Source organism: Callionymus lyra, chromosome 15 (genome assembly GCF_982586985.1).
Source record: "Callionymus lyra chromosome 15, fCalLyr1.hap1.1, whole genome shotgun sequence".
NCBI classification, from domain to species: domain Eukaryota; kingdom Metazoa; phylum Chordata; class Actinopteri; order Syngnathiformes; family Callionymidae; genus Callionymus; species Callionymus lyra.
Window position 1 is genome coordinate 19,373,433 of NC_141832.1, and position 22,541 is coordinate 19,395,973.

Consider the following 22,541-nt stretch of genomic DNA (forward strand, 5'->3'; position numbering starts at 1 on the left):
GAGCAGTTTTATTATAGACAATTTAAGCAAATTCACAACGTAATAAAACAAAATTAATTTAAGTTATTGAAACTTATAAACAACTTAAGCAAATTCATAAGGAGCAAATGTGTCCTACTTTAAAGTTTTTCCAAATAATTTCATGATAAAGTTAAGATAAAGGTCATTATTATTTTGATCCACAGACCTCAGAGCCCGAGCTGGGGTGTAAGGCTGGATCAGATCAGTGATGTAAGGAGGAGTCTGACCATGAATAGATCTGAAAGTTAGAACCAGAATTTTAAAATTGATCCTGAAAGACACTGGCAGCCAGTGAAGAGTTTTAAGGATTGAGGAAATGTGAGTTCTTCTACTAGAGCAAGTCAGAATTCTCGCTGCAGAGTTTTCTATTAACAGCAATTTTTAGTTTTCAAATTCCTGTTTTGAGTGGATTTTATACCCTGAAATGTGTCGTCCATGCCTCATCTAGTCAGGAAACCTTTATTTGTGTTTTTATTGTGTTATCTCAGGGGCCTGGAAACAAAAGTGTTTGTGGTATCCCTTGCATTGCTTCTGGGTAAAGTTGAACAACCTCCCTGGCTTCCAGAAATACTGTACATATGCAGTGGTGGAGGTGGTTTACCTTTGGGCCTTCGGGTCACTTTGACCCTGAGATAACCCAAGGATTTAGATACATTTCCATTTTTTTTTTGCACAACAGGAAACCCAAGAGTTCAAAACTGCCGTCTGATGCTTAAAAACTATTAAAGTACAATTGAGAAATAAAAAGATGTATCCACCACTGCAGCAACAGATTTGTTGTGATTCCACCAGTTCCTACCATCAGTAAATGAATGCAAAGATCAGATGATAGCCCCTCGACCACCACCAGATCACCCCGTCCCTCGTCGTCTTTAGAGGTGCTAATGCCTCCATGAATGTGTAAACGTCGAGGCTCGGAGGTGCAGACAGTTGTCGCACGTCGGAACGTTTGAGCTGTGAAAGTGATTGTTTTCTGTAAACACAAATGTTTTGAGGAATCAAGTGTTGTCACACCTCTGGCGGGTGGGCTCAGACGAAAACCCCGCATTCATCAAAGGTATAAATGATTGGCTAAAAAGTGATTGATAACTTTGTTTGCGTATTCAGAGCTGAACATGAGCGGCTCCATCATCCATTACAGAAACACAAATCTAGAGTCCAAAACATCTAAAATGTATCAAATGTAAGCTAGCTTACGGCGCTATTAAAGGCAGTCGTAGATTGGAATTAGGGGCTAGTTTCGTCCAGTAAAGGTCACGAGGTGACCACCATACTACTGTCCTATCCAGACTTTGTGGTTAAAAAACTGTGGTAAAATTTCCCAATATTTAGTTAACCTAACATGCATCTTGTGGCCTACTTTTCTTCTGTTTACTCTCCTTCTGTTTATTGCTGAGCAACTCCCAAGTGTTTACCAGTGTCGGGGTTATCTGATTTCAAGAGCCGCATGTTTATTTACTCAGCCTCAAGGTTGTATTATACAGTGCAGGATACAATGTTGCAAAGTCAAAGGAGAGATTGAGGTTTTTAAGACGTTTTTTATAACATTTTTGGGGGGTTATATCTTTGCTTTGCGTAGTAAGCTCAGCTAAGCTAATAATACATTTAATTTAATGAACAGTTAATGCTGAAATGCAAAAATAATGAAGTAAAGCTATTGCTATTGACATTAAGATTAGACTATTGTTGCTTTTGAATTACATTTCCTTTAAATATAAGATACCATTTCTTTACAACCAGTGTTGAAATGGTCTCCAGATATTCCTGTCACTGCTTTTTCACATTTAACCTCAATTCAGCTTAAAGTGAGCGTACTTAGGATAAACTATGTTAAGCTTAAGACCATGGTTCTCATCTAGAAAAGCATTGGATCATTCCGCCCTCATTGGAAAATGAGACTCTACACTAAACTTCCCCTATCTTAGCATTTTAGCTATTATTTCTTAAGTAAAGATGGTGCGTTTAGTAAAGATGGTGCGTTTAGAGACAAATTCAGTATTATAAATATGTTTATATCAGTTTTAATTAAGTATTTTCATGTGTAGCTAGATGACAGTTCAGGTATTTATTTATGTTATCCCAGGGTCAAGGTGACAAATGTAATTGTGGTATCCCTTGTGTTGCCTCTGGCTTCCATAGATACATATGCAGGGATGGAGGTCATTCACCTTGATGCAGAGAAAACACAAGGGATAGCACAGACACATTTGTTATAAAGCCCCCCAAAGATAAAGGTTAAAAATGAGGCAAACCAAAAACAACCTATAGTTACTGTTATACGATGATGAATTTTTTGTCTAACATGTTCCAACCGATCTCGCCAACTCATCGTTGGTGACAGACCAGGACCTGCCGAATTGTCGCAACACACGTCAGCAGTGCACCTGTACCCCAGACAAGACCGATGACACACTCATGATTCATGCGATGATTTACAAGTGTGTTGTTAAAGGTGCAACAGTAACTTACTCAGGCTGGAGGTACTGACTCAAGCATGCTTGTATTTCCATAATGACAGATTTATACTTGTGTCAAAAGATCGCCTGATTTGACAATTTAAACAAGCGTGTTTCTTAACTTCCAGTGTCCAGACCACTGGAGCTCACGGACAATATCATTGAAAGCAGCTGTACTTCCACATGTATCACAGTTTGACTTCTGTCAACTCACTTCCTCTAACATGGGAGGAGGAAGAAACCACACCATCACTTTTCCTGTTCCACATGACGACTCAGAGACGCTTCGTGTGAAATGATAATAAATGAGCTCGCGTTTTTAAAAAACATCTTATAAACAGTGATAAAACATTGGCTGGAAATTGAGAAAAGTGAAAATGTATACAATGACAATATTGTATTATTTTATGACACTTACGAAAGATCATAACATACTTTTACTGGTAATAATTGACTATTAACCTCTTTAGAATTGATGCTATTTATTTAAAATCGTTTTTTAAATAATCAAAAATAAATGAAAACATTAAAAAAACAAACACTGTTAATGTGACATTACCCTCTAAATATAATTAAAAATAAAAGTGGTATACCAATCAAACAATATTATATATATATATATATATATTATATACCACATATTTAAACATTTATAATAAACTTTGACTGTATTTCTACTCATTAACTATATGAATTGTTAGTTTACCCTGTCACTTTAATCATTAAAATCATTCAATTAAATTGAATAACATTTTATAATTAGAAAATAAGAAATGTTTTTGAGTGCTTGAGTACAAAAGCGCTTTATTTACTCAAAGTAATGTGTTTTCTTGGGAAAGGATTAAACCGGAAAGCTAAGCAAACTTGTTTTGAATATTTATTTAAAATTAAAAGTTCAAGGTAACTAAAATATAAATTAAAATTATGGGTGTAAAGTTATTCAAGGAATACTTATATCTGTAACAGTACCAAAGGTAATTTGTCAAGAATACTGTTTTTATTTATAATAAAAGCAAAGATTTGCAGTCATTATATGATGATATAAAAGTTTAGGGAGAAAATCCTTTAGCTCCAACAAATGGTTGTTCATTTCCCCAATTATTTCCTGTCCGGACAACGTCTTATCCACCGACTTGAACCAAAACAAGAGAGAAACTCCTGGCAGGTTTGCAAATGGAGCGAGCTCTTAAAAAAAACGCAGCAGTCACAATGTGCCTGTTGAAGCTAATTCAACTTAATGAGATTGCATAACAGCGACGGTTCGGCAAAGAGAAATCTGAATCCGGAAGAGAGTCCGCGAGTGCGTGACCAGCAGATAGAGATAAATTAGAATCAAATGCTGATTCAACATGTTTGTGAGAATCCACCAGCGAGGCCTAACAAACCCCCCACTGCTGCACCCCCTTTCTGACCGCCAAAGTGGACCAGTCCTGGCTCATTGTTAGAGCCGGAGTGGAACCCCTCTTGTTACCCCACGCCGGGGTCTGAGCAACCCCACAGAAAAAAAAAACGATCTTACCTTGTTTCATTTACAAGTAGGAAATCTAGCAAAGACGTTGTTGTGTTTGTTCCTTAGTGATGGTGCTGCGACTCTCTCGCTCTCTGCAGAGTTTCCCTCTCTGACTTTCTGGTGCACCCTGATGTCAGCAGAGGCCGGCCAGGGAGAGAGGGAGGGGGGGGGGGGTGTTTGGAGGCTAAAAGCAGCACCGGGATCCATTCACATGCAAATGGAACCAAGGAGCTTCCACTAATCCTTGATAGGAGGAGGAGGAGGAAGAATATGCCTCCTGCCTTGGCCTCCTCTCACTCCTCCCTTCTCTCTCGGTCACACTCATTTACCCCGCCGGGTGAAATATCGCTCCGGATCAAAAAAAACAACCATTGGGACCAAACTCCCATCATGCCGTTCGTCATGTCCTTAATGTCCATGTGTGATGCCTAGAATGGTCCTGAAACGTCTGGAGTTCCCAACAGTCCTCTTCAATGAGGGGTTAGTTTTGATGTAACACCATCTGTTTTGTGTGTTATATTTGATTTTGTGCATTTATTGTCAAGGGTCTGGGAAAGTGACCGAGTCAAGTCGGAGCTGCAGACAGTATCTTTGTGCAGCTGCGACTTTTGTTTTAGTCTTTTTCATGGTCAAGTTGAACTGATACGGCTCAGCATTAGAAAGCATCTGGTACACGATGTGAGAACCAAGATTAGTCAAGAAGGCTTCAATAAATATGTAACATTAATCGGGGGAAGAATACTCATATAAAGGGATAAAAATGTGGTTCACTTTTAGCTAATTTCAACTGTTTAACGTCCTCACTAATTTCTCCTGAATTACTACATCACCTGGTAAGGGTTGACGCTGCAGTTAATACAAAACTCATAACGAGAATTCTGACCGGCTCTAGTAGAAGAACTCACATTTCCCCGATCCTTAAAACTCTTCACTGGCTGCCAGTTTCTTTCTGGATCAGATAAAATTCTGGTTCTTACTTTCAGATCTATTCATGGTCAGACTCCTCCTTACATCAGTGATCTGATCCAGACTTACACCCCAGCTCGGGCTCTGAGGTCTGTGGATCAGAATCTACTGATGGTTTCTGAACACGCTTCTGGACCAGAGGAGAGAAATCCTTCCAGCAAGTTACTCCTATGCTTTGGAACGATCTTCCTCTCCCTCTGCGTTTGATGGAGTTTACCCACTATTTGTACAAAACTCTCTTTTAATTTTTTTTTTTTGGTAGAAAATGTGCTTAAGCCCCGCCCACTTGAGATGACAACTTGTTTACCATAACCAAACCCACTCTGATGTAATTGGTCAAGCATCAACACTTTCACGTCATCAATCCCATAAGTCTCCACCTACACTCGTTGTATAAACAAAGCGGGCATGATTACAGCTAACTGGAGGTGGAGTGAAGCCATTATCACATCATAATGGACTTACGCTCTTGTAGCCTTTCGTTCGCTGGGATCTCAGATGTTGGAGAACTTTATAAAGTAATAAGTTAAAAACCTGGTCATGATGAGAGACTTACTGCATCTTGGAGAGAAAGACGTCAACATTTGAAACATAAGAGTGAGTCAGGCAGTGGGTTGGGTTTTAACACTAGCTGTCGTTTAACTGACATCATTAGTCTCAATGATGAGTGCCAGCTAGGGTGGTGCTGTACCACTTCTGCAAACAATTTTATTTAGTTTTTTTCACAAATGTCTATTTTCTTATTCTTAATAAGGAAAAATTTGGTCTTGCAAATACATATCCAGAGACGATTCAATTAGAAAAGTGTGCAAGGGTTTAAAAAAAAAAAAAAAAAAAGTTTTTTTAATTATATTTTAAAATGTCATAAGTATCAAATTATTCACAAGTTTTACTTTGGTCTTTCAATTTATATGAAATAGAATCAATAATTGATGGTGTTTTTCTGCTACTGAGATACCAACACACACATTTAACAACCTTTCAAACTAGTTTTCACTTGTTTTCCTCTCCAGTTCCAACACAGACACAGTTACAACACAGAACTACAAACACAGACACTGGAGTGTGTGTGGAAACACTGTTTCTTTTCTGATGTAAGGGTTTCAAAAGAAGGAAAAGTAAGTCTTTACCTGGTGTGGAGACTCAGTCGTCAGCAATGACACACTAGCCAGGATGTCATATCTGAGAGTGTGTGTGTGTGTGTGTGAGAGAGGGGCGTGACGCTGTGTTGGTAACTGTGTGTTGGTAACTGTGTGTGTGTGTGTGTGTGTCAGAGGATGATGCATTTCCTGCCCTTTTGGGGGTAAAGGGTTTCCTGGTGAAATCATTCAACGACTCCACAACATAACTCTCATGTAAGAGTGGCGAATAACTGAAAGGAAAATAAGAATAGTCCATTGATCCGCCGCTTTTATTACTACTATCAGGAAGTTTATGTTTTTATTGCTGAGCTTGTTTGTTTCTCCGTCTCTTAGCAGGATTGTGTAACCAGCTCCGGACCGAGAAGGTGAAGTGAAGACTGGAAAACAGTTTTAGTTTCTGATCTGCTTTTTTGATTTCTGCTCACGTCGTCTCATAAAAAGCAAAGAGACGACGGTGACTTGACCCTGCAAGTGTTTTCTGTAAACATCCGAATTAGAGTTCTTTGTTTACCCACACACTTGTCCAGAAACTTCAGTTTGGTCTTTTTAAATGAAGGTTGGTGGCCAGAAAAAGTACTATTTTTAAACAAATACAGATGGAATTGGTTCATACATATTCATAATCACCAACTTCACAAATGAAAAATAAAGATTCATCACAATTTAGTTGCTATGAAATTACCCAATTGTCAGAAAAACAAGTCATATCATGAATTAAAGGAGAAGGCAAGATTTCTCTGGTACTTTATGTGATCATTACTGTTGGGAAATTTGAACCGACCACGGCTCTGCTCGGCAAGTGTGACGTGACTAGAGGCTCAATAAGAGAAACAACAAACTAAAAAAATAACAGATTGATATCGAAAAGAAAGTGACCGCAGTAGGACTTTTCCCTCTGAGTAACATTAATAAACCAGCCTGATGGTTGACCGGGGTCACTGCGCTTTGTTCCTTATTTCATTATATCCTGTCCAGGAATGGTATTAACCACTAATGTCATCAGACTTCATGATAAAAATAAAAAGGCCAGGGAGTCATATTGTATAGTATGACCCTAATATTGTCTAAGTTTTTTTATTAAGTTATATTAACTCTATTTTATGTGACCAGAACGAAACAAAGGGATTATTGTGGTTGATGTGTCCATTAATAGAAAATATGTCTGAACTTTGATCTAATTAAAGATTAAAGATTTTCACCATGATTTAATAACACTTGGAGGTTTATAATTGAATATTCAGACAACAAATAGTTATTGGTAATATGTTTCACATGATATTTAAGCAAAAACTATTAACAACAACAAGCAAAATACATGTACAAAACATGCTATTTTTCGCCATCTAGTGGTTATTGACGAGACTACCTACACATTCTCCCGAAAAACCCCCAAAAACGATGCTACGGGACAATGCGTTTTTACTGCATCTGATTCTACATGAACTAAAATATCTATGGTATCGACCCCGGCTTGAGTTGTTGGGGACTTTGTTATGGCTCTTGTGACAACAAATAATACACTTTTAATACACTTGTAAACCAGCAATTTCTTTATGTAGAATCTGAGGTACAGTCCAAAGGTTAAACATCAAGAAAAATCCACATGTGTGGTTAAGTTTGTAGAAAACAATACAGTGTCTACAGGTTAAAGCAGCAATAAGTAACATTTGGAAATTATCTTTTTTCTTTCATATTTGCTTTAATCATGGCATAAATGTATACAGTCATGATTCACTATTCGCTTTTATTTCAGTGATGCTTTTCATTAAGTAAGTTTGTCGAAATCTGTTTGACAGCAGTCCTTTTTCATAATTACGACTAAAGTTCAGACAAATCTATTCGATTATTTCAACTTTCTCCAATTTAATTTTTAATTATTTCCCAATCCCTCAACTTCCATTTTTCCTACAATCGTCTTCATTTAAAATGTATGACTCAAGCCAGGGTTCATCAAGTAATCTGTTGACAGAGCCTTGGCTTTATATTTATAGAACGCTGAAGGATCTGATATTTCATACCCGGCGTGTCCTTTGCCAACTGTATCCTGAGATGAACCCTGAGATTGACATTCTGGAAAGTCTAATGGAAGAGAAAGTGACAGTCATGGCAAGATCTGACCCCCACAATTTATTGAATGATTTTCTCCCATTATTTATTCATTTCATAGAAGAAAAACAACATTTGAATTAATATTATTCCACTCAGATTTACAACAGGTTTGCATGGACCAATCTGTAGTCTCGGCTGTGGCTTTAGTTTTTCAAGGCAACATAAGCATTAGTGTAAAAACTAAAGTTAAAGGGACGACGGTCTGTCTGGTGAGTCACTGCAGCTGTGATCGATGATCAGTCCCAGCTGTTCAAAAGAAGGATGGATAGTGAAGGGGTGAACAAGCGGTGGAGGAGGAGAAAGCATCTCTGAAAAGTGTATTTGTGCAAAGATCACGCAACAATTACCACTGAGGATGTTTTATACTTGACCTCGATACACATCTGTTAAAAAAAGTGTTTTTGGAAAATCAAGAAAAAATTGTTTTGTTTAAAATGTGAACCAGAGGGTTTGTGTAATAATAATAATAATAATAATTAATTTTATTTAAAAGCGTCTTTCAAGAAACTCAAGGTTGCTTCACCATAAAATAACAGTTCAATAACAATAATAATTAAGTGTGAAGAATGTATTTTGAGTTACAACAGACTCACAATATGGTAATACTTAATTGTTATTTTAAAGACGATTTACTCTTTGTTTGATAGTTTGTCGGCAACTGTATGTAATGTGTGTGTGTTTGTGTGTGTTTGATGAAGACTAAACAAACTTCTATCTACTGATGTCATTACTTTAGAGTTTCTCGTGTGAAAATTAGGTTTGCTTTGTTTTTGTTTTTCATGGGTTTTATTACGGATTTCACTGTTTTTAGACCTCGTTTCTCCTCCCATGGTTGCTGCCTCTGAGGGTCCGAGAGCGTTTTGAGCTCAACCAACAAATCTATTTTTCTTGTTACCATTTCAGAGTCCGTGGGAGGTTTTATTATTATTTTTTAGACTGCCGTGATCTTCGCACTTTACATGTTAATGAACTCAAGTTTTTATTGACCTTTTACATGGTGTATTATAATTTATTATACATTTTTTTAAAGAGGCGAATAAGGCTTCATAAAGCAGTATTGTTACTTGCAGAGCTCACTAGATGGCGATATATACTCTATAATAAATGGACTTTAGAAGATTTTTGAATGAAACCTCACTTAATTTTTTTAATTTTTTTATTCTCACTTTCTTAAAGTCACCTTCTCTATATGAACTCTCCAAGTAACCACATTCTTTTATTAAATTACTATTATTAATTATAAATCTTTCAATAAAATCTGAATCTTATATATATATTTTGATGCAATGACGTCAGCATATTTTAAGATACTGTTTTTTCTCTTATGCATGTTAAACTATCAAAATTATAAAATAAATCTTATATATCAAGAATCATTGTTTCTTTAAAGTCACAATTCTTTTTAATACTAATTTTCTTTTAGAACACATTTTCCTTTCGTAATGTCTTTGTGAATTTTTAAAAAAATTTGTAGCCATATCAAAGTGTTAATATTGATAGTATTTTTTGTGTTTTTTTACACAGTGACTCAGTCCTTTTTGTGGAATCCTTTACGGCCCAGGGCTGGTCAACGAAGAACATATTTAAAAATGTGACTCATCCATCAACCCGACCTGTCAGACGGATCTGACCACAAGTCCCGACTAGCAATTCCTAGATCCTAAAGTCAGCTTCTGCTGGGAAGGCATTCAATCTAGAAGCCCCATCGCGAGTGTCCATCTCTGTCAGCCGGCGAGAGCTTCCACCGACGCCTGTGGCATCACAGATGATTGGATTCCAGCGGCGGGCGTGGGCCACACCGAGGTTCATCTGAGGGATGAGGGGGACACAGGTCACCTCTTTGTTGCCCGGAGGCTCAAATTCTCCTGGAAAGTTTCGCCGCAGCTGAACACAGAAGCAGCTCTGGGCCGAATTCCTCTCTCTTCAGAAGCCGTGTCATGAATTACAAAACAAGTTTTTCTATGTTCGTTTGTACTTCTATGTTTGTTCTGTCAGTGCCCACCAGAGGGAGCCCTGGTGTAAATGTAAAGCAGGGGTCAGCGAACTTTTGGGCAACACAGACTAGTTTACTGGGGCCAGTATTTTTTAAAGACTGGCTTTCAAGGCGTGACAGCAAAATAAAACAGCTATTAAATATAATGAACTAAAAACAAACACAACAAAATATATTTAAAGCTTATTTTTAATCAGTCCGAGGCTTGTTTGTGAATTTATGGTTTTATTTAGTGTTTGTTTGTAAGTTTACCAGCTTATATATATATAAAAAAAACATCAAGAGGAACATTCCAGTAACAAACCAACCCAACCGGTCCTGGCACAGGAGTTGGGGACCACTGATCTAAAGTATAGTTAGTTAATGAAAAAAAGAAGAAAACCACTACTACTACTACTACAAAAAAAATAAAAAAATACTAAAATAAGACATTTTATCTCAGTTTTAAAAGCTTTAACAAGGTATCTCATCAGACTGCTAAAATGAATATAACTTCAAGCCGTGCATTATTTAAAACATTATTTATTTCTTCTATATATATTGCTCTTTTACTTATTCATATTTATATTTATACTTTTATATACATTCATTCTATGCAATATTAAAACGTCTAAAAAAAATAAATAAATGCATACATTATTTAAAAATTAAACAGTAATTTCCAGTTGTCCAGAAATATTAAATATATATTTAATATGGTTTGACACTGAAGGCTATTTCCGACTATTTATATGTAAACACGTGAACATTAGATTCAAACTGCTTCACGACCGGTTTTCCCTCGGAGCCTCAGATACTCCAGGATGTACGTTTACACAGGAAGTCTCTGACATCATAACTACTGGGTCGATTCCAGATTTTCTCCGTCACCTGCAGGGGGCTTTAATGAGGCGCAGACAGATGCCCTCGCTGATGGGGTGTATCTCCTCCAAACACACACATCACGCCCTGAGGCGGAGAGACGGGGTACAACACAAGTCAGACTTGGGTTGATTTACTTGAGCGAAGCCCGTTTAGACGGATGGTGTTTGAGCTGGAGACACGTTTGTCTTTTCCAAGCTTGTGTTCCTTACTCGGTTGTTTTTTTAGAATCCCTTATTAGTCCCGCGAGGGGAAATTCGGTAGTGCTTTTGACAGCCATTCACACACACTGATGGGAGTAGGCTGCACACTTGCGCCAAGTCTACCATCAGGAGCAATCAGGGTAAAATGTCTTGCTCAGGGACACAACGACACAAGCTTGTCTGGAGCTGGGATTGAACCTGCAACCTTTTGGACTGCAGGCAACCACTCTACCATCTGAGCTATGAGATGTGTTATCAATACATATCCTGGATTGATGACAGAGGAGCATTTCTACGAGAAAAACCTACTATGTACTTTTTTGTGACACAGTCTTTTGTGTTGATGAACTGATTCAACTGTAGGGAAATTGAACAGATTTGTGTCAGGCTCCCCCCACTGTTGGAACAATGCAATTGCAACACCGAACCTTCATGAAAACTGTGATTTCTCCAGTGTTTGGACGTAATAATTATCTCGACAAATATTACATTTTCACTTCTTTATATTATAATATTATATAATATAAATATAATATAACAATCCTTATATATGCTATTTCTATACTATAAATTGACTAAAAGACTAAATGTGGTTTAACGAAGTATAAAGTAAAAGATTATTTATTTACGAAAATTGGACTAGACATTATAAATCATAATAAATACTTCACGTGTACCTCAATGTACATCTCAAAAAGAAATGTTTGCTCCATTAAACTAAGAAATGAACAAAAGAAAACAGCGTGTGTTTGATACATTAAATAAAACACTAAAAATAAGTCAAAAATTAAAATAATATTGTTCACTACTGTTTTGGTCTTGGTATTGTCTTGGTCTTGCCTTAGGTGGTCCTGAGTACACATCTAAAGTGTTGTGTAGAAGGTAGAAAACCTTTTCTTTTCAGACTAACTACCTTTCTCAAAGTAGCTGATTTCAATCCTCAGAAATTAAGCAACAATTACCATTTTTTTTCTGGGTTAACAAAACCTTCATGTCGAGTAAGGTTTATTTTCAGATTAATCCGTTAATTTTTGGCAAAAATATATGTCTATGCTAATGTGGCGACCGGCGCTAACTTGTCGTCGTCGAAAAAAAACGAACCAAATGATCCGAAAAAATCCATTTTTTGCTCGTATGTCAAAAATGTTTCAATAGCTCTGTGTTTTTTTGCTTGTTTGTAGCGGAAGCTACAAGGCGACTCATGCTACACAAGCTAGCATTCGGAAAGTGGAGACACAGGAAGCTCTAGCATGAGTTAGAGTAGCATAGTCGACATCGGGGTGAGTCATTTTGGGAGAACTTACATCTTATAGTTTACAAAGGCTGCGACGTCTGATTCCTTTCAGAAATATCGGGAAGTGACACGATGCATCTGTCGTCATCTATCTGAGGCTTTTAGTTTAGTCCATTGATAACAACGTCGAAGACGAGGATTGAAAACAGCCGTTTTAACCAAAAAAAAAGACCCTCTTGCGACGGCTCACGGTCACCTGTTAAATCTTCCAGTGTAAATATTTAGCAGCCAAGTCAGATTTTTAAGAGGAATATTCCCGCTGAACTGGACGTCGACGCCACGTGGCTGCCAAGTTTCATCAGTCGCGTAAACACATCTGGTCCTAAATGTCATCCTTTGAGCTCGGAATGATCCTGGACCACGATGGCGTAAAGGAAAGTGATCTGTGACTGGATCACAACAGGAACTCAAGTGTGTATAGTCGTGGTGCGACTGAGGAAGCACATGTGGTGTGTGACCTAATGTTTCCTTGGCTGAGTCCTTCCACATGTCCATTTGGTAATTCACCTCAGGATGGGGAAAAAGACAAAATTTTTGTCCACGTGTTGATAGAAAAACAACAAAATAGGTCCATGGATTTGGTTTTTGGTCGTGTTTAAAGAGGTAAAATGTTCAATTTCTATTAAATAAAACAATGAAAAAATACATCAATTAATGCCACCCATCAAGGTCAGCCGCCGCCATTAAGTTAAATTTAAAATGTTAGAGTTTTTGAAACTTTTTGTGTCAAATAGTGCAAAGAGAGCAGAAGAGGAACACGTTTTTACACATAATTTGAAAATGAGTTGATGTCAACACTTACATGTGGTTGAGCACTGTCATCAGTGAGCAGAGAAGCAGAATGAGTGCACGAATGCTCCTACCCAGGTGCAAAACAAATAGACTCAGGGACTCATTCATCCCTCGGGCTATTAAATTGTACAATTCTGAGTTCGGGGGCAGGAGTACAGTGAGAGTATCTGGATGTTCTGTTCTATGTTAGTCTTTGTATCCTTTGTCTTTGTTGTTTTTCTTTGACCTATGTTCTTTATCTTTATTTTTAGACTTAGATTGTGTCATCTTGTTCTTCCTCTTTATGTTCTTCTTCTTATTTTATTTTTTATGTATTATTTTTTATTGTTTATGAAAAATTGCTGGCTATTGGTAAAAAACAATTTCAATAAAGTTTTACCTTACCTTACCTTACCTTACATCCAATTTAACAAATTAAAAAACTGTGTTGACAGTAAAACAACCAATTTGGTTCATGGATTTGGTTTTTGAGCGACGCACTTTTATTTTTTAACTTTTAACTTTTCTAAACTTAAAAAGAAATAAATAGAAAACAATAAAACTATTTTTAAAAGTGCAAAAAAGAAATGTATTCAGCGTCGGTTACTAAAAAAATTAAAAGAAAAAGTGAATTTATTAACTGAAAACTTTTTGCAACATGTTTCTCTAGGAGGAAAATGATTAAAAAATTGTATAAAAAAAAAAAAAAGTTTTTTAGGGTTTGACAATTCTTGACAACAATAACTTGATTGTCACTTCACTGATAGAAAAACACATTGAATACTTTCACTGTTTTGAAGACATTTTCTGCTTGACATACATGTTAATAGATGAACCTTTGGCAGAGGTTTTGTAGTTGTTTTTTTGTTCATTTTTTTAAGGGGGGGGGGATGCTCTGATTTAAAAAACAATGATAAATGAAGACAACTATTATATTCTTGGATAGTTTACGACTTTTTAAACCCTTGTTTTTTTAAAATATTTAAAAAAACATGACTCAAAAAACAAAAACATTCAGTGACACAATGTTAAAATATCCAGATGGTTTCTGAAGCTATTTCTGCACTAACTCGAGAGTTGTTAAGTGATAACCTCCACACTTGGTTTTATCTCTGCAGGTTATCCATCTTCGGTGAATCATTGTGCAACACGACTGATGCAGTGATAAAGCAGAATGCTAAACAGGAAATGGCTTGATCCCCTGTTTTTAAAGATTTGTTTGCTTAACTGCTGTTAGAAAAAAGGCATAACTCAAATATGATGGAAATGTTAAGCAAAATGATTACACATTTGAAAGGTATTTAACCTAAATTTGTTCTTTAATATGAGTTAACATGCCAAATATATGTATATTACTTAAAATGATGGTGCATACCACTGCCAAGGAGCTCATTTTGCATTCCATTAAGAAACATGACAATAAAATGGATAAAACAGCTCATTTAAATTAGCTTTGCCACTGTCTTATTAAGTAAGTAAGTAAGTAAGTAATATATATTTATATAGCGCTTTTCGAGACCAGGGTCACAAAGCGCTTAGACAATCAAAACAATACTCAAAAAAGTACATACTTTAAAGATCAAGATAATACTGAGAACAACACATGAGTTCGAGAAATTCAAGGAAAAGCCTGAACAAATAGAAACGTCTTAAGGTGTTTCTTAAAGGAGTTTTTGAAGAACAATAACAAGCATTTTGAAGATGACACATTTTGGTAACTTCAATTTTTTTTTGGCTAGTTCTAACAGCAGGTAACATGACCAACAAACTTTTTTATATCCCTTTGCATGTTCTTTTATCACCATTTCCTATAGAATTCCTGGAGATACTATCTGAACATTTTATGTTGGGAAAGGAAAGACGTTAAAAGTTTATAAAAATTTAATTTGCAAAAGATAATGAGAGAGACACGAAGAGATGACGTGTTTAAAGAGGTAAAATAGTCAATTTTCATTAAATAAAACAAAAATAAATACACAATCTTCGACCATGTGTTGATGGGAAAACAAAAAATTAGGTTTTTTGATTTGTTTTTTGTTTTTTTGTAGTGTTTAAAGAGGTAAAAAATACATTGATTAAAAAATAAATACTATAAATAATAATAATAGTCAAGGTATGCAGCCTCCATTAAGTAAAAATCAAAATGTTACATAGTTTTTGAATGACTAATTGTGTCAAAAGTTCGTATAAAATAGAAACATTTGTAAACATAATGATAAAATATCATTATACAAATCATCGACAACCAAAAACATTTTTGACATTGACACAGGATTTTGACTCGTTTTAAAATATGTTATTTACATGATGATGGTTGAAAAACTGCAGGTTGTATTAAATCTGATGATACTTTTTGTGACAGAAAGAGGGAAATTACTTTTCTTTATAACCAGATAGCGAAGCTAGAAGTAACTAGTTCATGGTCGGTGGGATTTAAAAAAAACCTTAAACTCAAAATGAGTATCTGATGTTTGGTTTAAACTACATTTCCAGGGTCAGAAATGTGAAAAACCTAGAATTAGTTTGTGGTCTACTCTTCTATCGGGAGAATCTTCACTCTTTTAAAGGTTGTTATTTAGCGGAAAACCTTCATCTAATAAACAAGTTAAGAGACACAATGTCGTCACAAGTTGATCTATTAAAAGTGAGTCTATTTTACAAGCTTTACCACTTTTCTGTTCAGCCTAAATCAACCTCTCATCTCAATAAAACCTTCTCTTCTCTGTCGCTTCTCCTGCCGCCTGATGAGGGATTATTCCCGGCATCTCCTCCTCCAACAGGCTGGACGTGCTGATTCAAAAGACTACAGATGTAATGAACGATCGTCAGAGCTCTATTACTCAAGACGCGACAGGCTGTTGATGTTCCCTGCAGACCATTAGGTGAGTGTCACTTACAAACCCGAACCGCGGAGCGTCATAAATCTTCAGAAAGTTACATTTAATGCCAGAGAAAGGTGAAGATGTTCTGACAGGGTTCAAGCTTCCTGCCAAAAAAAAAAAGGAACCTCTTCCACGCTGGTGGCATAGGAGACAGGAAATTAATCAATTTTATTTAAGTAGGTTTTTCTTCCTCTTGATCTGCCTCACCTTCCATCGTTCTGACATTAGACCCCCTCGGGGACCAATTTTTTCTAGCACCTGCTGATGCACATCATGGGATGTCATATTGCAACAGGTGGGAGGATAATCGTTTTTTTTAAGAAAATTTCAGCTCTGAGGGTCAAAAAGATAAAGGTTCTTTTAGGTGAAAGGCATTCAAGGTTTGTTTTAGAGATTTTAATAGCTTTCTCTAGTTGACTTTCTTATCATGAAAGATATTTTATTGATTACCAATGTACGACCAAAGTGGTCGCTTGAGCCTTTAAACTGTTCTGACAGCTAACTAATAATTTCACCTCTATTTCTTTATGGATTTTGAATATAACTTGTAAACGTTGTCCTTTTTAAATAAACTGAACTGAACTGAACTATTATTTTTATATTTTATTTTTATATATTATTTTGTTTCTGGAAATAAATTACAAATAAATGTAACAGGAATCCAAATATTAATATCTTAGTACAATCCGTGCAAAATAATATAACATACAATAAAATTTACAAATTAAATGTCCCTTCTTTCAGTAGCCTTGATTGATTGATTACATATTTGATTGATTGATTGATTGATATTCCTTTAATATTCCCTCATTGGCAAAAAAGTCCAAGTAGAAAGTTCCCATTATTAATTAAAAATACATTAAATATGTTCGAAATATCTTTAAATAAAAAACAATAATGACAAAAAACAGTAGTCAATAAAATGATAAATACCACAATTCAAAAGTAGTGCAACACAGTACAGAATTGAGGGGAGTGAGTAAGAAAATAAATAATATAAATTAATTTATATGTTTTCGTTATAGAAACTCATAAAAGTGGGCAGGAAGAAGCAGCGGAATCTCTCCTTCCTGCGGCGTGGGTGAATAAGTGTAATAATAAAGCTTCATGAAGCCTTTACAGCTCAGTAGGTGGCGCCGATAGTAAAGAAAATATTATACGTGCCATTAGAATAGCTGTTCAAATATTACTGCAGATAAATTTCCATCTTGCAGGATCGGAAATGAAGGACAATGTTTCATGAAACCACGACTACTTTTAGCCAAACGGTCCCTCAGAACAGTCACAGTATAAAAAGTGGCTCCTTAAAAAAGACATTAATAATTGGTCAATAGGTTTAATCTGTGGTCCACTGTGTATTAAAAAAATGGAGGATACTTTTATTGTACAATAAATACATTTAATTTTTTACGCGATCATTTTCTATCTCTGTGGGACGGAGAAGCTTCTCACATCTCACCAGCCTCTGCTGAGTGTTTGGCTAATAATTCCATCATGAGCGCCTCAAGTTGGGAGGATCCAAAGGGCAGATCAGTTTAGACAGCTGAACAGATTGTAAACAAATCCAAGTGGAGTCCAGCTGCAGGCGACGGCTGCTTCCCAACCACACACACACACACACACACACACTCGCAAACGTACGAGCACACGAGGCGAAACTGGTCTGTACACGTCCGCGGCGCTGGCTTCCCTCACACATGGCTGCTGTGAGAGAGTGAGAGCCGCTGTGATCAGGCCTGTCTTCCCTGACCTTCCAGCCTCGGAACATTCTCCGAGAGAAGTCGGAGGTGCTACTGGGACATGTACGGACTGGCCTCGGACCGTTGGCCGAGGAGAAACTATGTGTGGAAAGTACTTTTGTGGCTTCGAAACTGAGAAACAAACCTTAGGCATGCTGACAATAAGAATGGTGATGATCTCATGTAACTGTGTTGTTTCAATGAGGTTTCAATGGAATTAGAACAGCTGTTATTTTTTGGAGGCTGCCATCTAGTGGCTTCTTCAGCCCATCACTAGCAAATAGGCGAGCTTTAATTCGCTCTGTGAAAAACAAAACAAATACCGTATTTCACGGACTACAAGGTGCACCAGATTATCAGGCATATTTGGTTCTAATTTTGCTTAATGAAGCCTCACGTTGCGGTGGAGCCTCGCAGAGTAATACTGCAAAGCCTTCCAAAGTTAAACTACCCTGCCTCGCGGAGTTATACTATGAAGCCTTGCAAATTTAAGCTACTAAGCCCTGAATGGTTATAATACAAAGTCTCACAGAGTAATACTACGAAGCCTCGCAAAGTTAAACTACTAAGCCTGAAAGAGTTATACTACTGAACGTCGCCGAGTTATACTATCAAGCCTAGCAAAGTTAAACTACTTAGTTTCGAAGAGTTATACCACGAAGTCTTGCAGAGTTAAACTACAAAGTCTCGCGGAGTTATACTATGAAGCCTCGCAAACTTAAACTACTGAACCTCGAAGATTTATACTAAAAAGCCTTGCAGAGTAATACTACAAAGCCTCGCAAAGTTAAACTACTAAGCTCCGTGGAGTTATACTAGGAATCCTAGCAGAGTTATACTACTTATCCTCGCAGAGTTATACAAGGAAGCCTCCTGGTTCGGCGGAGCCTAATGGAGTAATACTACGAGGCCAACTGTGCAGTGGCGCCTCGTGTAATACTACAAAGCCTTTCGGTGCGGTGTAGCCAAGCCCAGTAATATGACGACAACGACGACAGCGTTATATTACGAAGCCTCTAAGAGTTATAATACGAAGCCTCACAGAGTTATACTACGAAGCATCACAGAGTTATACTTCAAAGCCTCACAGAGTTATACTACGAAGACTCACAGAGTTATAATATGAAGCCTCACAGAGTAATACTACGAAGCCTCACAGAGTTATACTACGAAGCCTCACAGAGTAATACTACAAAGCCTCACAGAGTTATACTACGAAGACTCACAGAGTAATACTACGAAGCCTCACAGAGTTATACTACGAAGCCTCACAGAGTTATACTACGAAGCCTCACAGACTTATAATACGAAGTCTCACAGAGTAGTACTACGAAGCCTCACAGAGTTATACTACAAAGCCTCACAGAGTTATACTACGAAGACTCACAGAGTTATACTACAAAGCTTCACAGAGTTATACTACGAAGACTCACAGAGTTATACTATGAAGACTCACAGAGTTATACTACGAAGACTCACAGAGTTATAATACGAATCCTCACAGAGTAATACTACAAAGCCTCACAGAGTAATATTACGAAGCCTCACAGAGTAATACTACAAAGCCTCACAGAGTAATACTACGAAGCCTCACAGAGTAATACTACAAAGCCTCACAGAGTTATACTACGAAGACTCACAGAGTTATACTACGAAGACTAACAGAGTAATAATACAAAGTCTCGCTGTACGGCGTTGCGAAAGTCGTACCAAACCATTTTTGCTGATTTTTGAGGGCCATGTACCACATTGAATCGGTTCCAAGTCAGTTATTAGAACCAAATCTATTATTATTTTAATTGTGTCTTGTATTCCAGAAAATACTGTAGTAATGATTTTACAGGGTAAGACAGGAACAGAAACTTGTCAGGAGCAAATCCACCTTCCTGACTTGTCGGGGTTAAAGAGCTGTCAGTGCGAGGCCCTTAAAACGAAAAACCTTTACAAAGTGAGGTCACTCTGAGTGACCCCGTCCCTGCCTGGTCTTTTTCATGTTGCTGTGAATCACTGAAAGTCTTTCCTAATTTGTCTCACGTCACTTGACTCATGTTCATCATCCGCCCGTCGTCACATGACAGGCCACAACATGTGTTATCTGCACGGAGCCTCTCTGCGACTCACTGGACAGGAAAGACGCCGGACCGAAGGGGGCCAGACCAGTGGAACGACAACAAATACCAGGGAGTAAGTTTTTCTGAACTCAGGAAATCCCCACATTAGCCGTTTCCTTCGCTTATTCATGTGTTTGGTTTCCCTTGATTTTTCTGACCCAAGTTAAAACAACAATGTCAACCTTTCGCGTACACATGACCAAGTTTGACCTATTTTATTGGAAACAATTTGTATTGACATAACAGACAATAGACTGAAATAGTAACAATAAACTTTATCATCCTCTTTATGTCAGCTTTGATCAATAAATGGATCTATTAATCACAAGCTCTGACTTGAAGAGGAAATGTTTGACTTGACAACCATTCAACAAGACCAACAGATTTCATGATACAATTAATTCAATTTTTTTATTATTATAAGTGAGAAAAAGAAAATGTCATGATAACTTAAATAAAAAATAAATAACTTTTTTATTGTTTTTAATTAATAATTAGCAAAAAAAAACATTTTAATAAGACATGTATTCATTAATAAATGTTTTTAAATAAAAAGGTAACAGCAGTTTGTGAAAACATGTTTGTTTTCTCTGTAAAAATAGAAATATAAAGTACAGGAAATCCATACAAGCAACAGTCCAATTGGAGGGTGTAGTCATGAGAGAAGTGCTTTGATATTCACCATCACTTTAATTAAATGGAGCATTGCACCGTTTCATCCTGCTACTAATTCATACTTTTATCTGGTCTTGAGATCATCTGTAGTTACATCCCACACCTGGACCCCACCGATGAGATTTTGATCTTTGTAATTTCCTGTTGTAGACTATTAAGATTTGGGAACATTCTCCATGAGACACAGTGCAACAGGGATCTGATTAACAGTTGTGGTATCTGCTGACCATGATGTTCATAGAATACATAAATGATGGTTGACGTTCAGATCAACATCATGATGTGTCAATTATTTCTTACTTCAAAGCATTCTTTAACCAATTGCAGCTAGCTTAAACCCTTGTTTTTTCTAAGGGTCAGGGTGACCCAAAGGCCCGAAAACAAATGTTGTAGTATCCTTTGTGTTGCCTCTGGGGGAAGGAGAACGACCTCCCTGGCTTCTAGAAATACATATGCAGTGGTTGAGGTCGTTAATCTTGACCTGGAGACAACACAAGGGATACCACAAACACATTTGTTTTTGGGCCGTCGAGGCATCTTGACCCTGAGATAACACAAGGGTTAGGTAGAGAGGAAATTACGCATTAGATTGGTTTGTTCATCCCTTATCAGGGTAGCTGGGTAGCCTGTCCCAACTGCTTAAGGCGAGGACACCCTGGACAGGTCGCCAGCCTAGGGTAGAATATATGACAAAATAAAAAAACAAACTCACCTCAAACCATATACACACTCATTCCTACAGACTAGTAGAGTATTTAAATGACTATGTTTTTATGGACTGTGGAGGAAATTAAGCAAACCAGCAACATTTAAAAAAAGTAAGCAGCTATGTATGCACAATTACACATATGCACTGCTTCCCTGATCAGGGGAAAGTATTCTGCTCAAATTTAATACATCAGACTGAATGTGCTACATTTATCGACTAGCATGTACCATCACTGAGAATTGCAGATTATTTCTAGATATAGGTCTTTTTTGGCCAACATAAAAAAATAACCAAAAATGCTGTGGAAGTGGTTAATTAGGCCAAAAACTGGTCAATGGATTTAAGAATTTATATAAATTCTGCCTATAGAAAGTATAAAATATGCAATTAAGGGTAAACAATATGCTTTTGAGTAGTTTTTTGGCATATCAAGGCATTTCTCCCATATTGAAAGTACCTGAGGTGGATTTATAAATGTTTTAATCATGATACATGCGTACATTTTCACCAAATGTAATTATAATTTTTAGTTGTTTAATTGTTGTGCTTTTTTTGTAAATTGTATCTTGAGAAGATGTATGTGTATGTATATTAATATGTTTGAAAATAATAAAACTAAATTAAATTAGTATTATCATTATTTTCCAAATAATGCACAATTTCCCCTAAAATCAGGAAAAGAACCTTTGTTCTCTAAAATGTCAAAATGTTGCACACCTTCTTAGAAACTTTCCTCCTCCATCGTCACCTTGGTCAGTCATGTTGTTAACGTTTACATGTGGGCGATAACGGAGCATTTCAGGGGAAGACACGGGGAGGTATGCAGAAGAGTCGAGGCAAAAAGATGCAGAAGAATGGTCGGACAGATAAGAACGCGTTCCCATGGAGATGTGCGAAGATATGAGCCGGGGTTGGTGAACGGGTGAGGGGAAGAGGACACTGACCTCTTTCATTGCCAGGTGCTATTGTGAGTGCATCAGATTCAGGGTTCGTGTTTGAGGAACACCCGACATGGCGTTTGTGTGGCAAACAAGAGCATTTGCAGAGCAAAAACAATCATTTGACTGCGAGCAGCCATTACTGCACATTAACCTGTTAT

At 36.9% G+C, this 22,541-nt stretch overlaps 1 protein-coding gene across 4 annotated transcripts in view; it reads right to left on the reverse strand.

The window, feature by feature from the left end:
• The window catches only part of septin12 (septin 12), a 54,246-nt gene that overhangs the window by 14,160 nt on the left and 17,545 nt on the right, over positions 1-22,541 (reverse strand). The window contains exon 1 of one of the 4 annotated variants that reach the window (XM_087808737.1): positions 13,358-13,453. The exons of 1 other annotated variant lie outside the window; for it this stretch is intronic. Coding sequence is in view for 1 of the 3 variants with exons in the window: in XM_087808734.1 (XP_087664860.1) it covers positions 3,997-4,006 (10 nt within the window). In the remaining 2 variants the exon portion in view is untranslated. Of the gene's footprint in view, positions 1-3,996; positions 4,136-6,083; positions 6,206-13,357; positions 13,454-22,541 lie in introns of those variants that run through there. 2 more of the 4 variants (XM_087808736.1, XM_087808734.1) reach the window with 2 other exon arrangements.